This window comes from Agrilus planipennis, unplaced genomic scaffold, assembly GCF_000699045.2.
Source record: "Agrilus planipennis isolate EAB-ADULT unplaced genomic scaffold, Apla_2.0 scaffold216, whole genome shotgun sequence".
NCBI lineage: Eukaryota > Metazoa > Arthropoda > Insecta > Coleoptera > Buprestidae > Agrilus > Agrilus planipennis.
Window position 1 is genome coordinate 216,455 of NW_020438987.1, and position 13,964 is coordinate 230,418.

Here is a 13,964-nt window from a genome sequence, read left to right on the forward strand (position 1 = left end):
TGTATATATGTCGCAGGGTAGCAATAGAATTCGTTTTTTCTATTAAATACTATCAATAAGTTCCGAAAACAAGACATTCATGAAGATAAATAAGACAAACGCCAGAAGCAATTTTATAGTATTTATTAAAAAGTTTTAGTAACAATTTTGGTAGAGGCGCCGGAACAACTTAAAACAAAGACTATAATAGAGCTATAATTCCGGTTTCATTAAAGAACTTTCATCCCTAAATTGTATTTTATTATATTATTGTATGTAAATACAGTTGGGGATGCTAATTTATATTCTTTTTTTACAAATAAGCTACGATTTGTAATATAATATGTAGACAACCCAATATACAGCAAATATATAACCCTAGTAATGTAACTACACCGAAAATCAGAAAACTTCTTAGTAATATTTTTGAAAATATCTTACCATTACTCATATTTATAACATTACAGAACTGTACAACCCCTAAAAGGATATATATTGCAGGTGAATCTAGATTTATAATAAATACTTAAAATTAACCACGTGAATTTAATAGAATATGTATAGAGTTCATTATTTGTTGACGCAAGTTTTATTACATATTACCCTGCGACATCTATCTACATTTAAAATTTATATTTACAAATGTTGATTTTGTGTTTTGATAGTATATGTATTATCGTACGTAAGTACTTGTATGAGTTGTTCATGAGTCTATTTTGTATTCGATGTACCGTAATAAGTAATACGCATTTCATATAGACTGAATTTTGTTACTTACTCGATAAACCACTGTAACATGCTGTCCAAGAGTAATAAAGTTTTTAAACGACTGAGAAATTTGTGTTTCTGTAATTTCATACAACGCTTCTAGATCCTGGAGGCGCCGATACGGGGTAATTTATTTGTTTTTTTGTCGTCCAGGTGTTTAAGGAATTACTGAAAGGTCAGATACCACAATAAATATACTTAGAGCCCTTATCTGTAATTCTGGGATTTATTGGAGCAATAGTAATTAAGAAGGGCAAAAAAAATGCTACATAAATACTTTACTATAGATCAAAATTGTAACGCAAAAGGTCAGGGACGGCTTTATAACTTCCTTGTTGGAATTATATCTTAAATTCCTGAGAATGTTGAACTTTCTTTAAAGAACGATTTTAGGGCCATTTTAGGACATACCGGGAAGATAGTTCAAAATAAATTATGTCCAGTCGTACTGGTTTACAAATGATTACCATCAATTCTGTATAAACATTGTACCGATTCCTTTTTTCTTGTATGAAAACGAAACGATAAAAATAAGGCATTAACATAGTAGATAAACATGGAGATAATAAAAACAAAATATAAATATTAAAGGAAGTTTGTTCAGTGTTTCACCCCCATTACAAATTGTTTTGTGTCTCGTCTATTTCAGAATGCGACCAAACATTTGTAAGTCGTCAAGGGGGCCCTTTAAATGGTACTTTCCACGCTCCCGAATTCGTCAACCCCAAGGGACACTCTCGCCAGTGCGTTTATGTATTTATTGCAGGACCTGGACAAAGGGCTGAAGTTGTATTTACACATTTCCAACTTCGCGGCACCCCACCGGAGTAAGCAAACATTTTTATATTTTTATGTGGATGGCGTAAATAATTTAACAGTACATTTATATTTAATTTTGTCAAGGAAGGTATACAGGGTGACAGAAAATTGCTCATTTTCCCCTCTGGGAGAAGAAACTGTCATTAATTTGAAATGATTTAACCTCAATCACTCCGAGGGTCGAAAGTGCGTCATTAGTTTTTTACAAAAATCCGAATTTTTTCACTTTTTGACCTGAATTTTTCCATGTTCTGGTAGCTCCAAGTGATAGAGGTTGCATCATTCCAAATTCCTGTAACCCTATAGTTCTAGACCAACAACCCTAACGTAGGTAGCATAATATGTTAAGGGCCTACCCTCGATAATGAAATTCCTTTCCGATAATCACCCTATTTCTCGTACTTAATGTCATATATTTGAAGTACCTACAAGATATGAGTAATAAAGGTAACGCAACCTATAAGAGAATGCCAAAATAATTTACTCAAAGGAAGAGCTCTAGTGTCCCTGGAAAGGAATGAGATGAACCGAAGCATTTGTCATTTAATCTATAATTCACTTATTAAGGGACGGTCCCTTCTACTTTAATATCCTTAGGTGGAAGTCCTGTTAGTTACCTATTACCAGATATTTTCATTTAATACTGAATTTATTTAGAGCAATCTTTATCATTTAATAAAGTCATTTTTTGAAAACAACATTATAAAGTACAAATAGATTAAGCAAGTACAGCAAATAGATAAATAATTATGAATTTCGTGAGACATTTACAGACTTACAAAACTAACATTATTTATTCGTTTCTTTGTGAAACTAGTAACTGTGTGTATTTTGCAATTTATGCATTCGATGTGTCGATTATGTTGTTACATTTGAATAATTGCTTGCATGAAGTTCATATATGTTAGTCTAGTGAATTTTGATTGTATTTTTTGTTACTCTATAGTGGGGCAGCCGTGGGAAACCTCCCCGCGTGAGTACTTTCAAAAAAAGCTCTCTCTTCATTCTCTCAAAGCACTACCTGTCTTCTCTCGAAAACTTTTTGCTATGTACCCATCTAATTATGAAACTAAAGTTAATTCTAACCGTATCAATACTTATTAAAAGTTGTATTTCGAATTTTGCATGTTGAGCATGGTTTCTTACCCAAGCCCAGAATTCACATTTTATTCACTACCTCTTACGTACTTCGCAAACGTTGGGCTACTTACCTAGTAACAATAAATAAGTCATAAAATGCATGAAAGCGAACTGAAACTGCTCTTTTTCCTTTACTTGTTTTCTTTTCTCTTCAAATATCTCTTTATCTGCGTGCACCGTTCTTGCAATTGCAGGAAGCTTATGTATTTCTATTCTCTACTTACTACATACATATGTACATGAGTTCTTAAGTGTCAATTCAAACCTTTAAGTGATTTCTTTCGAGCATTTTTAGCCACTAAAAACTCGCACTACGATACAACACTCTATACATATATCAAATAACGGAAATTCTAAAACCCACAGGTTTTGTTTGAACAAAGGTCTCAGATTTTTGAACTGTTAAGGCATTTTATTATGTATGTACCTAGATACTATACCATACTGACAAAACAGTACTGTATGAATGTAAATAAAAGTAAAACAAAAATACTGGTATGCAAGAGAAGAAAAAGTAGGGAAAGAGCGAATATAAAGATACGAGACGAAAAATTAGAAGAAGTGGCTGATTTTAGGTATCTAGAAAGTCAAATAAGTCAAAACGGAAGGGGTAGTAGGGATATAAAGCAGGGTCGTGTAGCCTTCAATAAAAAGAAGTCATTTCTATGCTCGGGAACGGTTAATTTAGAAATTCTTAAAGGTGTATGTTTGGAGCGCGACGCTATACGGGTGCGAAACATGGACAGTGGGCGCGGCAGAAAAGAAAGGGTTAGAAGCGTTGGAAATGTGGTGTTATAGGGGAATGATGAGGATATCGTGGAAAGAAATGAAGAGGTTTTAGAAAGAATAGGAGAACAGAAGGCTCTATGGAAGTCAATGAGAAAAAGGCGAGATAGGTTGGTAGGACACCTTCTCAGACATGAAGGTCTAGTCAGAGACATATTAGAAACGGGAGTTAGGAGGGGTAGATGTAGACCTAGATTAGATTACTGTTCGGAAATATTTAAGGATGTGGGTTGTTCTAGTTTTAGAGAAATGCGAAAATTAGCTCAGGATAGAAAAAAGTGGAGGTGCGTATCCAACCAGTCTTAGTACTGACGATCTTATAGATACCATTAGAATTTTTGTTGAAGATGATGACCAACATGGCCGTTGTTTGGAATAGGAAACAACACCATATATAATCCTGTAAATTTTGTTTGAACTTATTGTTAACAAGAATAAAATGACAGTCTCTCAAATACAAAAGGGAAATAAGTCAAATATTTTATTTCTTTAGTTGCATCCATGAATACATGGACGTTTATTCTGAGGTAGTGCACACTGAATCAGCGGAGTTGATTAACTCTCCCTTCGGAGGTCGTTACTGCGGTCCCATACCTCCAAGACGTCGTGTATCACTCTACAGAGCCATTGCTCTGTCATTTTATACTGATAAAAACGCCTCCTCACCTGATCTATTTCGAGGGAGATACGCCTTTGTTAATGACAGTAAGTCTAGTGAGTCAACTGGAACAAATTCCACGCATTTAAATCGAAATGTGTTTTCCTTTTATTGCATTTTAGCGGAGTTCGAAGTCGGCACGCCGGTTCCCAACACTCCCTGCAGCTTCCTGGTGAAAGGGGCCGCGAAGCCAACCGGCGTCATTCTATCGCCGACCTATCCAGGTGCCTATCCGAAGAATATAACGTGCACGTATCAGTTTCTGGGAACACCCAATCAGAGGGTTCGACTGGAGTTTCGGGACTTTGATCTGTTTTACGGCGGCCCTCAGTAAGTAGCTTGTAATCGCGTTAGTACATCTACGTAATTAAGCCTTCACCGTTCGATCGATATAGAGATACAGTTAGGTATACGTGAAGAACCAATTACAGAGGAAGATAGATAAAAAAAATACCTCACTGGTGTCTAATGATATCCTACATCAACTGATACAAAATCGATCGGAAGCCAGTGATGTATAATTAATAATTAATTGAATGTAAACTTTGGTACATGCGTCAATAATGTTCAAAAGTTAATACAACCGTTTCCACATGTTACCAACGTGATTTGGTGATTATTTTCTTTCTGACATGTTTGTTTGAGTTTACTCCAAGTGGGATAATAAGGTCAATTTTCCAACAAGTGTTTGTGGTAATTAACCATTTCGGAACTGTTTAATGACAAATCAGTTAACCCTTTTATAAATATGAAGGCCCTTTTTTGGTAATATTTTAAAGAAGCGCCTGATATTTCTTTCGTAATTGTCGTTGAAGGAAACGATTCGTTTTTGGACGGTTTCTAGATGATATTTTTTTTCCAAGCTGCCCTTTTGATTACGTCAAAGTTTACGATGGTCCAGATAATGGTTCCGCAATAATAGGGACTTATTGCGGTCAACAAAGGAACCTCGTTCTCTATTCGTCGGAAGCATCTCTCTTCATTACTTTTGTAACACTTACTCGCACTGCCAGCACTCAAAACAGAGGCTTCAAGGGAATCTTCGAGTTTTCGAATTCCTTTACTAAATTAGGTAACTACTTAAACAGAATCTTCTTGTGATGACATTTATTGAGGTTCATTTTTAAGATTTTATAAGTAAAAACGACGGAATTCACATTAGAGGATCCGAATGTGACCAAAAAATCCTCAGCAAAAAGGAATCAAGTGGATCTGTATTTAGTCCCAACTATCCGTTTCCTTACATGCCAAAACTAGTGTGTAGGTACTTTATTTATGGACTACAAGACGCTCAACACTTGGAAAGGGTGCGCCTAGAATTTGCCCTTTTTGAAATACCAAAAGGTCCCAAAAGCGAGTAAGTACCTTTGGATATAAAAAGTTATGAACGCAAAGCATATCATCCAGTATTCATATAGTATATTACGTAGTTATAATAAATGCAAATCGAGTCTGTAAGATACGAAACGTGTTGGATCCCTTAGAAAAATATTATTCATACCCTTGACTTAATCGTAATTAGGTTCTGAAGATTACCTTTGCTTCAGTTGCTCCGACGGGTACTTAAAAATATACCTCAAGGGACAAGAAACTACCGATTCTTACGATAAATTCGACTACGAAATGTGTGGGGAAGAAGCGAACCCATCAGTTGTTATTTCCGAAGGTCCTAGATTAGTTATGGTTTTTAGCAGTGGAGAGAAAATGGGAAGGGGATTTAAAGCAAATTATACTTTTGAGACTGGTAATATATCTGGTATCCAATGGATATCGACGTTCAAAAAATGTCACCTTTCACTTTTACAGAATACAAAATACCAGGGACTGCTTCTCCTGATGGTAGTTGTAGTTTTACGTACAGAAGTACAAGCAAAAGGAAAGGAGAGTTCAACTCTCCTAGATATCCTTCGAATTATCCCAGCAACACCAACTGTACATATTTGTTTATAGCTACACACAATGAACAGGTTATACTAGTGTTTGATAATTTTAAAGTAAGGGCTGACAGAAACACCAACATCACTTCTGGTTTTTATGGGTAAGTCTCCAAATCAAAAAATACACAGACCAGAATCTTTTGATCAGCGACATCATCACAATTTTTCCACTCCTTCTCGTTCCTTCTTAGATACTTCCAAGAGCATTCCATTCCATCCATATATTCCACGATTCTCTCGTTCCCTCCATAGAATGATACTAGTATAACCTCCTTGGTCCTTCTATAATACTGCCAGGATCTTCCTTTGCTTCCATTATACTACCACAACCTTCTCATTTATTTTATGAAGCGACCATGATCTTCCAATTCCTTTCATAATACCATTTCCCATTTTCTCTTAGACAATGGCATGATCTTTCTGATGTCTTTCTTACTGTTTCCACTGATGTGACAATTTTTTACTCTCATTTTAGACTAGATCTTTGTCAAGAAGACTGGCTAGAGATATACAATATTTACCACAACAGTTCAGAAAAGCTGCTGGGTCGGTATTGCGGTCAGACAGCGCCCGGACCTGTGGAGTCCTATCGTGGGGCTCTCGGCCTAAAAGTGGTCCTCCATTCCGATGCCGAAAATGTTTATAGCGGCTTCAGGGCACGTTACGTCTTCGAAACGGCGAAAAATATTTTCGGGGATTGCGGAGGCAACATCAGTAACACGGACTACGGAGTAATCACCAGCCCTCATTTTCCACTCAACTATGACGGTCCTTTGAAGGGGAGAGCTTCAAAAATCTGCAACTGGTACATCTCTGTTCGACCCAGATACAAAATCATGCTCCATTTTGAAAGGTTCATGGTGGAAGGAGATCCTTTTCGTGAGTATATTCTGTCTCTTGAGGAGACACTTAGAGGGTAATTATTGTTCTTACAATTTAGCTCGAGGATGTCCTGCAGCTGTTTTGAGATTATGGCTTAATCTAAACGAAATACCTACAGAACTTTGTGGAGAAAAAAGGCTCGAGGACAACTGGCAATTCCTATCCGAGTCTAACAGGATCCGAATAAGGTGAGTAGATTACCACGAATTTCACTTAGCACTGACTCATTTAATTTATTGTTGTCGACAGTTTTGTGACAGCGGATAAAGCTGTCGGCGCCCAAGGTTTCAAAATTATCTGGACTGAAGTACAGGAAGGCCCAAGTTGCGACGAATTTCAGTGTTCCAAAACCGGATACTGTATTCCTTTTAAATTAAAATGCAATAATATCTATAACTGCGGGGCCGACGACAATTCCGATGAAGACAACTGTGAGTGATAGAATGGTTACTATTATTATTGTATTTATATTAAATATTTATTAATTGATTATTATTGCAAATTCTCTCTGTATCTTGATCTTCTCCACTTCTAGCACAAATTCTTTACTCTACCTTTCAATTGCATGCTTTTGCTTAATGCCATCATACTTGAATTACAATCAGTGGACTCAAAAATATTTAATTGCTTCCGTATATAGAGTATTTTTGCTAATAATATGATACTTCCGATGCTTCTTATGAATTAATGGAGTGCATATACTGCCGATCGTTGGACTTCACGTAGTTGTATACAGCTGGTAATTGGACCAGTGGTTACAGTGCAAAATTGCCATACAATCGACTCGGGTTCTATTCCTAGTCAGTACAATACGTCTTTTTCTTCCTAATTAATATGTCAGTTAGATAGTTATCCGATCTACAGTATATGCACTCCATTATCCTATGTAAGTAATTATTATTTATTAGTGACATAATCTAGAAATCTTGCGGAACACGACGAAAATATTCAATTATTTTTCCTTCATTTCAAAATTACTAGCAACAAATTTGTGATTGTAAAGCGTCTTCTATTATCTATACAAAGGAAAACTGTCGTGATTTCGTAATTTAGGGTGTGGCAGGTGATTCATTGTGATGTACACAGGTGAGTCACGTACGGTGTCACCTTTGCCCTCCGTAATCCTGCCACCCCTGTCCGTTAGCTTGGTGGTGCTGCTAACTGGTTCGCTGCTATCTACAGCATGATTCTATTTCAGTAACAAGTAAGTCTGTACATAACTACACGTACATCAGTGGCGACTGGTGAAGATATAAGGTCACAGAAGGGTGCGAGTTCATCCTCACTTCTTACTAAAGTTCTGAATGATCCCCCTGAGCCGCCACTGATGTACTTCTTTACAAAATTGTAGAAACTTCTTTAAACCCTTTGTTGTTAATTTCCTGCACAACTTTTGTCTTTTGAAAAAATAGGATCACATTATATAACGATTTGGAAATTACCACCAACAGCTTCAGTCTGAAAACGGGAAGATAGTAGTAGTCAGTGGTATTATGGTAGCCATCTTTACAGGTACTCCAAAAGTGGCTGAGAAAAACTACACGACGGTTTCGGCATGCGCTGTGGCCACTGTCATGTTCGTATTGCTGATGGTGGTCGTATTTTGCCATCGGAAACGTAGACGACGTAGTCAAGATCGATGCCTGGTCCGACCCCGGCCTATACCCGTTGCTCCGCCACCCCTCTCGACCACCCCCTCAATGCGTCGATCTCATCATCAACAGCAGCAGCGGATGTGCGAGGAACTTGGCGAAAGACTCGCCAACATTGACAGTGTTTGATGAAGGTGGTGGCGTGCCGTGACATGGGGCAAGAACTACGAACGTAAACAGCAACAATGTCTATTAATAAAAAAATAATGATTAAACTGCTTCTCCTCAATCAATCGGCGAGATTTCGAAGTCTGGGGTGTCTCAATCGGTAAGTTTTTCGACTTTAAAATTCTTCAATCGGTATGTTTTTTGAATTTGACATCCTTAATCTGTACGCTTTTGCAATTCCAAGTTCCCCAATCGGAAAGTTGTTCTGTAGTTTGAAGCTCCTCAAGTGTAAATTTTTGAAATCTGAAATTTCTCAATCTGTAAGTTTTTTAGAACTTGAATGACCTCAGTATCAAGCTTATGAAATTTAAAATTGCTCAATCTCTGATGTTTTGGACTTTGAAATTACAAAATTATTAACTGGTAACGTATTCGTCCTCTTCTGAAGAAAATCCTGCTATTTCGTGAAGATTATTCCTTGTTCATCCATCTAAAGGAATGGTCATCTTTATTTCCTTTAGGTTTTAGATTCATGGTCCAAAAGCATAACTATTTTTACATTGAGCTACTGGGTAGTTTTACGAAGAAGTGTTAACTACCCCTTTTTGAATTTACTATTTCGTATCCATTTCACTCATCAGTCTTTTGCAATATTTTACGTCTTGGGTTTTTTATTCAATGTCTAATAATATAACCACTTTGTTACTAATCCTTCAGTTAAATATTTCTACCTAATTTTCTTACCATTCATTAAATAGAAATCCATCAATTAGTTTATTGATCTTCATACCAAAAATATTGATCAGAAAATAGTCAACATTACAATTTCTCAATACAGAAAGAACGCTGAACAACTGGTGTGATTTCTGGGGAGTTTGCAATCCCTTCGTTCCCCAACTAATTCTTAAAGTTTAATTTTAATTTAGTCTTCCATATTAGGTATAATATTTTCCAAAGATCTTCTTTTCTCCAAGCGTTTCCAAACTTTCTTCCAATTTTGTAAAAGTTTTGACCTTAATGATCTTAAGTCAAAAACCAATAAGATTTCGATTGGACAATTTTGAACAATTGTAACGAAGAAAAAGCAGTTTAGTCACATGGGAAATAATGGCAAATGGTAAATGATTAAATAGAAAAGTGACAAGTTGCTTACTTTTGACAATCAATTTTCGAAAGTTACATTGCTGACTGCAAAGACAGGTCCATGTCCGTCGTCACGGTAGCCAAACCAAACCGAACCAAAAAAAAAAACTTAAACTACAACTATTCAATTAAATCCGTGTGCAATATTTAGTGTGAGTGTACGTGTGTTATGAAATTTTGTCCTAATTCGAGACTGTCGGATTCGTGAGTGAACGCGTAGCGGAAAACGTTCTACTCGTCACATTTTTAAACCAATAACAAAAAAACATTGTTTAAGTGACTTACAGGGTATGTTAAAGCGTTTAATAAAAAAAAATTAACTTCCCTTTTAATCGGAGACAATTTATCGGTAAAAAGAAGGTGTTTCCAACTGTCACGTTGTCCATCACTTAAAACCGCGGAAGATTGTTGCGAGACATTGTTTTTAATCGTTTGGAATGTCTTTTTTATCGGAATAGAGCTGATGTATTGACTGTTGAAGATGTTGGTGATGAATGACCAAAACTTTAAAACGGTATACTGTCAACTACGTCCAAATTTTCTACCTAAATCGTGTTGTAGCCGAACGTACTCATCATAATGATAACAAAATTATATTTCCATTCCATTATTCGATACTTCACTAATTGATCTGAAAAATATACCAAATTTTGATAAAAAAACCTAGTCAATACAGTCCGTCCAGTTATTAAATTAATTCCTAAAGGATACTAGCAACACTTTACTGATAAAGAAAAGGTAACGGAAAGGTACGCATTTAAGGCAAAATGTGAGGTTGTGGGTGTCTAAAAAAGGAACTTGTTTTGAGCAATTGGATTGGAATTAAGTACTTGATTCATCCCCTTCTCATTTACACTCTTTTATACATGATAAGAATGTTTATTATTAGTCAATTCTGCCCAAAAATAGCGATTTTTATTAAACTTAACGCCGATATTAAATAACGTTTTTAAAGGTTTTGGACATTCATTTACATTAATAAAAATTAAAGAAATGTTGAAAAAGTTTATACATTGTTGCTGGTAGGTAATGTTCGAGCAGTTTTAAATGTTTTAAGACATGATCAACGTGATACTTAAATAATAATATGTATTGTATTGAGTGGAGCAGCGTTATCCCATTTGTTCCTACTTTCATCAGTTTCCACGTTAAATCGTAGATTAATTAATAACAATACGTAATAATAAATTAAACTGCACGTTCGCACAAACTTTCACATATTATACTAATAATAATAATAAATACTAACAAATAATAACTAATTGATAATTAATACCTAATAATAAAAACTCGTTAACTATTTCATAACTGTCGATGTTCAATTGTTGCCACTTAAACACAGGTGCTTTAAATTTTATTTTTACAACGAATCTCCCCATCAAAGAAACAAACNTAAAATATTACACACTTTTTGGCTAAAAAGAAACCGTTAACAATCAGACCAATTTCTTTTGTTGCCGTCATTCTTAACAATTGCCTGCCTAGCAGACGGTCGCACAACAATAAACTATTTTTTTACGTACCTAATAGACATGTACAATAACGCTTAGTTTTTTATTTGTTACGATTTTACATTCATTTCGGGCGTTTTCTGTTTTTTGACACAAACAAGCAGTTAAGAAATTGGTCTTCGATCGAGGGTAGTGAATAAAACACACAAAAAAAATAATAAAAATCGGATACACAATTAGTAGTTAAGGTTATATATTTATCTAAATCGTATGTTAATTGTTAATCTAAATCTGTTACGTACTGTTAAGGATAGTCGCAATATTGTAACATAAAAATGCTCACGGCGACTGCGTACGAACAAATATAATGTAATCCATCACAGAAATAATCTTTTATTTGTTCTTATCACCTAAACCTGAACAATAAATCATATTTTGTTTGAAAACCAGAAGAATCAAATTCAAATCAAATGAAAATACACAAACATTATTGAAAATTTTGGTGGAGGCGCCGGGACAATTTAAAACAAATGCTTTAATTGAGCTATAATTTCGGTTTCATTGAAGTGAATTGATGAATTTTCATCTTTAAATTATATTTCTCTCATATAAATGCAGTTAGCGTGCTAATTATATTCTTTTTTTGCAATTAAACTGCAATGTGTAATATAATAGGTATATAGACAACCAAACATACAAGAAATATTACAACTACGAAGAAAGTTAGAAAACGTTTTTAATAAAAAATTATTGAAAATTTTAGTGAAAGCGCTGGGACAATTTAAAACAGGCTTCAGTTAATCTATAATTTAAGTTTCATTGAAATAGGTTAATGAATTTTCAACTTTAAATGACATATTTTCCATGTAAGTGAAGTTATATTAATTAATTATGTAATTAACACTAATTGTACCATAGCAATAGAAAGCTTTTAAGGGGGAAGAATTTTTTGTTTTCTTGTTTGAAGTCATACAATACGTTAAGTAGTTTAATTACTTAGATTTGTTTTAAGAAAATGGACAATCTAAATTTTTAAAATCTTCATTATATGTGTTATGTTCCCTTGTCCCCTTAAAGGTTTCTCCATACGAATAGGTTATTAATGAAGATGACCTCAACATGATATCTTGTCATCCACAACTTTTTCGTTTAAGATTTTTAAAATGCTCAAATTACTAACACAAAGTAAACAATAAGTATACTTTGCTTCGTTATATTTTTATAACTTTTCAACTGTAGCAGGGCATCGTTTTAACTAGCGCAATATGTAAGTAACAAGTTTAAGTAATAATCAATTAATAAAATAATTATTACATTAAAAACGTCGATTGAAAATAATATCGTTCAAAAAACTTTTTAATTACTATTACACTGATTAAGTCAAGAATTTTCAGATATGTTTATATAAAATAATCTTTAAAAATAACGTTTAATTTTCTTTTTAAAAATATTCGTCTTCAGTTGATTGAAGGACATACTTGTGCTTTTTAATGAAGTTATTAAGTTGAAAAATTATTGCAGTATTGTTATTGAATTCGAATTAGTAAAACTAACATTTAATAGAATAAATTTAAAATTACTAAATGGGTGTTAAAATGTTTAGGAATGTAGTAGAAAATTTGTTAAATTAAATTTAATCAAGGAACCTAACAAACTAAATTTAATTATCTAATCATTATTCGACGTCTTCCTGAAACAGTAGATGTACTTATTCATTTTAAATCAAGTAGGTTTACATAAATAAATAAAAAAGAGAACTTAACCCGTTGTTGTTAGAATTGTTATAAACTAATGTGAGAAATCAGGCATCTCCTTAAATAAATCTACATGCCTTTCCCTTGTAATAAACTTTTGTAAGTAAATATTGTTGAAACTATATTGTGAACTACCTAAGTTACTGTTTTAAGAAAGCAAAGGAAAAAAAACTGAAAATAGTAATGTACGAATTAATGCATAGTATAGTTATAATGTGGCACTACAGATGTATAGGGTAACGTTGGAGCACAATGACATAAAAATAGATACTTTTAAAAGTAAATATTTTCATTGTCTTTGTTACAGAAAATTTGAATTTGAACTCAAACTGAATAAAAATGTCACAATGTACAGATATACCTAAACAAAAATTATTACCTAAATAATAAACTACATAATTGATTTGCTAGAAATAATATCCGACAACGAAGTGAAAATTTACAAAAGTTTGTACATTCATTAGATATATATATAGTTCCTTATAAACAAAATAAATTAAACTAACTCACTACTATTTAAACAATTATCTATCGGCAAGTGCAAATTTTGATTTTCATTTCATTCTGTTTTCGTTTTTAGCAATAATTTGGATTTTATTATTTTGTCAACCAAATATAATATTGTGAAATAATACAGCAAAATAAAAAATAAACACAAATACAAGACAGGAGTATTCTACATTTTGTGTTTAATAGGGTGGGTAAAGTGGGGTAGTTTGGAACATCGAATGAAAAATATAATTGATACGAAGGGTTGATAAAAATGTTGTGTGGGTAAATTATAAACTCAAGAACCTTGTCTAGATTTGTTTTCTACATAAGAAAGTCAAACAATAATCACGTCTCATCATCTTAAGCAATAATTTCGGCAGTTCTCAATTACCCTA

General features: G+C 33.9%; 1 protein-coding gene across 4 annotated transcripts in view; it reads left to right on the top strand.

Annotated features, from left to right (window-relative positions):
* Window positions 1–11,264, top strand: part of LOC108741807 (tolloid-like protein 2) — a 19,541-nt gene extending 8,277 nt beyond the window's left edge. The window contains exons 4-15 of one of the 4 annotated variants that reach the window (XM_025975620.1): window positions 1,397–1,574; window positions 2,513–2,539; window positions 3,986–4,206; window positions 4,273–4,480; window positions 5,014–5,222; window positions 5,279–5,507; window positions 5,698–5,894; window positions 5,957–6,188; window positions 6,563–6,966; window positions 7,028–7,157; window positions 7,219–7,400; window positions 8,482–11,264. In XM_025975620.1, coding sequence (XP_025831405.1) covers window positions 1,397–1,574; window positions 2,513–2,539; window positions 3,986–4,206; window positions 4,273–4,480; window positions 5,014–5,222; window positions 5,279–5,507; window positions 5,698–5,894; window positions 5,957–6,188; window positions 6,563–6,966; window positions 7,028–7,157; window positions 7,219–7,400; window positions 8,482–8,750 — 2,486 coding nt within the window. In that variant the 3' untranslated portion in view covers window positions 8,751–11,264. The remainder of the gene's footprint in view (window positions 1–1,396; window positions 1,575–2,512; window positions 2,540–3,985; window positions 4,207–4,272; window positions 4,481–5,013; window positions 5,223–5,278; window positions 5,508–5,697; window positions 5,895–5,956; window positions 6,189–6,562; window positions 6,967–7,027; window positions 7,158–7,218; window positions 7,401–8,481) is intronic. The other 3 variants (XM_025975621.1, XM_025975622.1, XM_025975623.1) reach the window with 3 other exon arrangements.
* The last annotated feature ends 2,700 nt before the right edge of the window (window positions 11,265–13,964 follow it).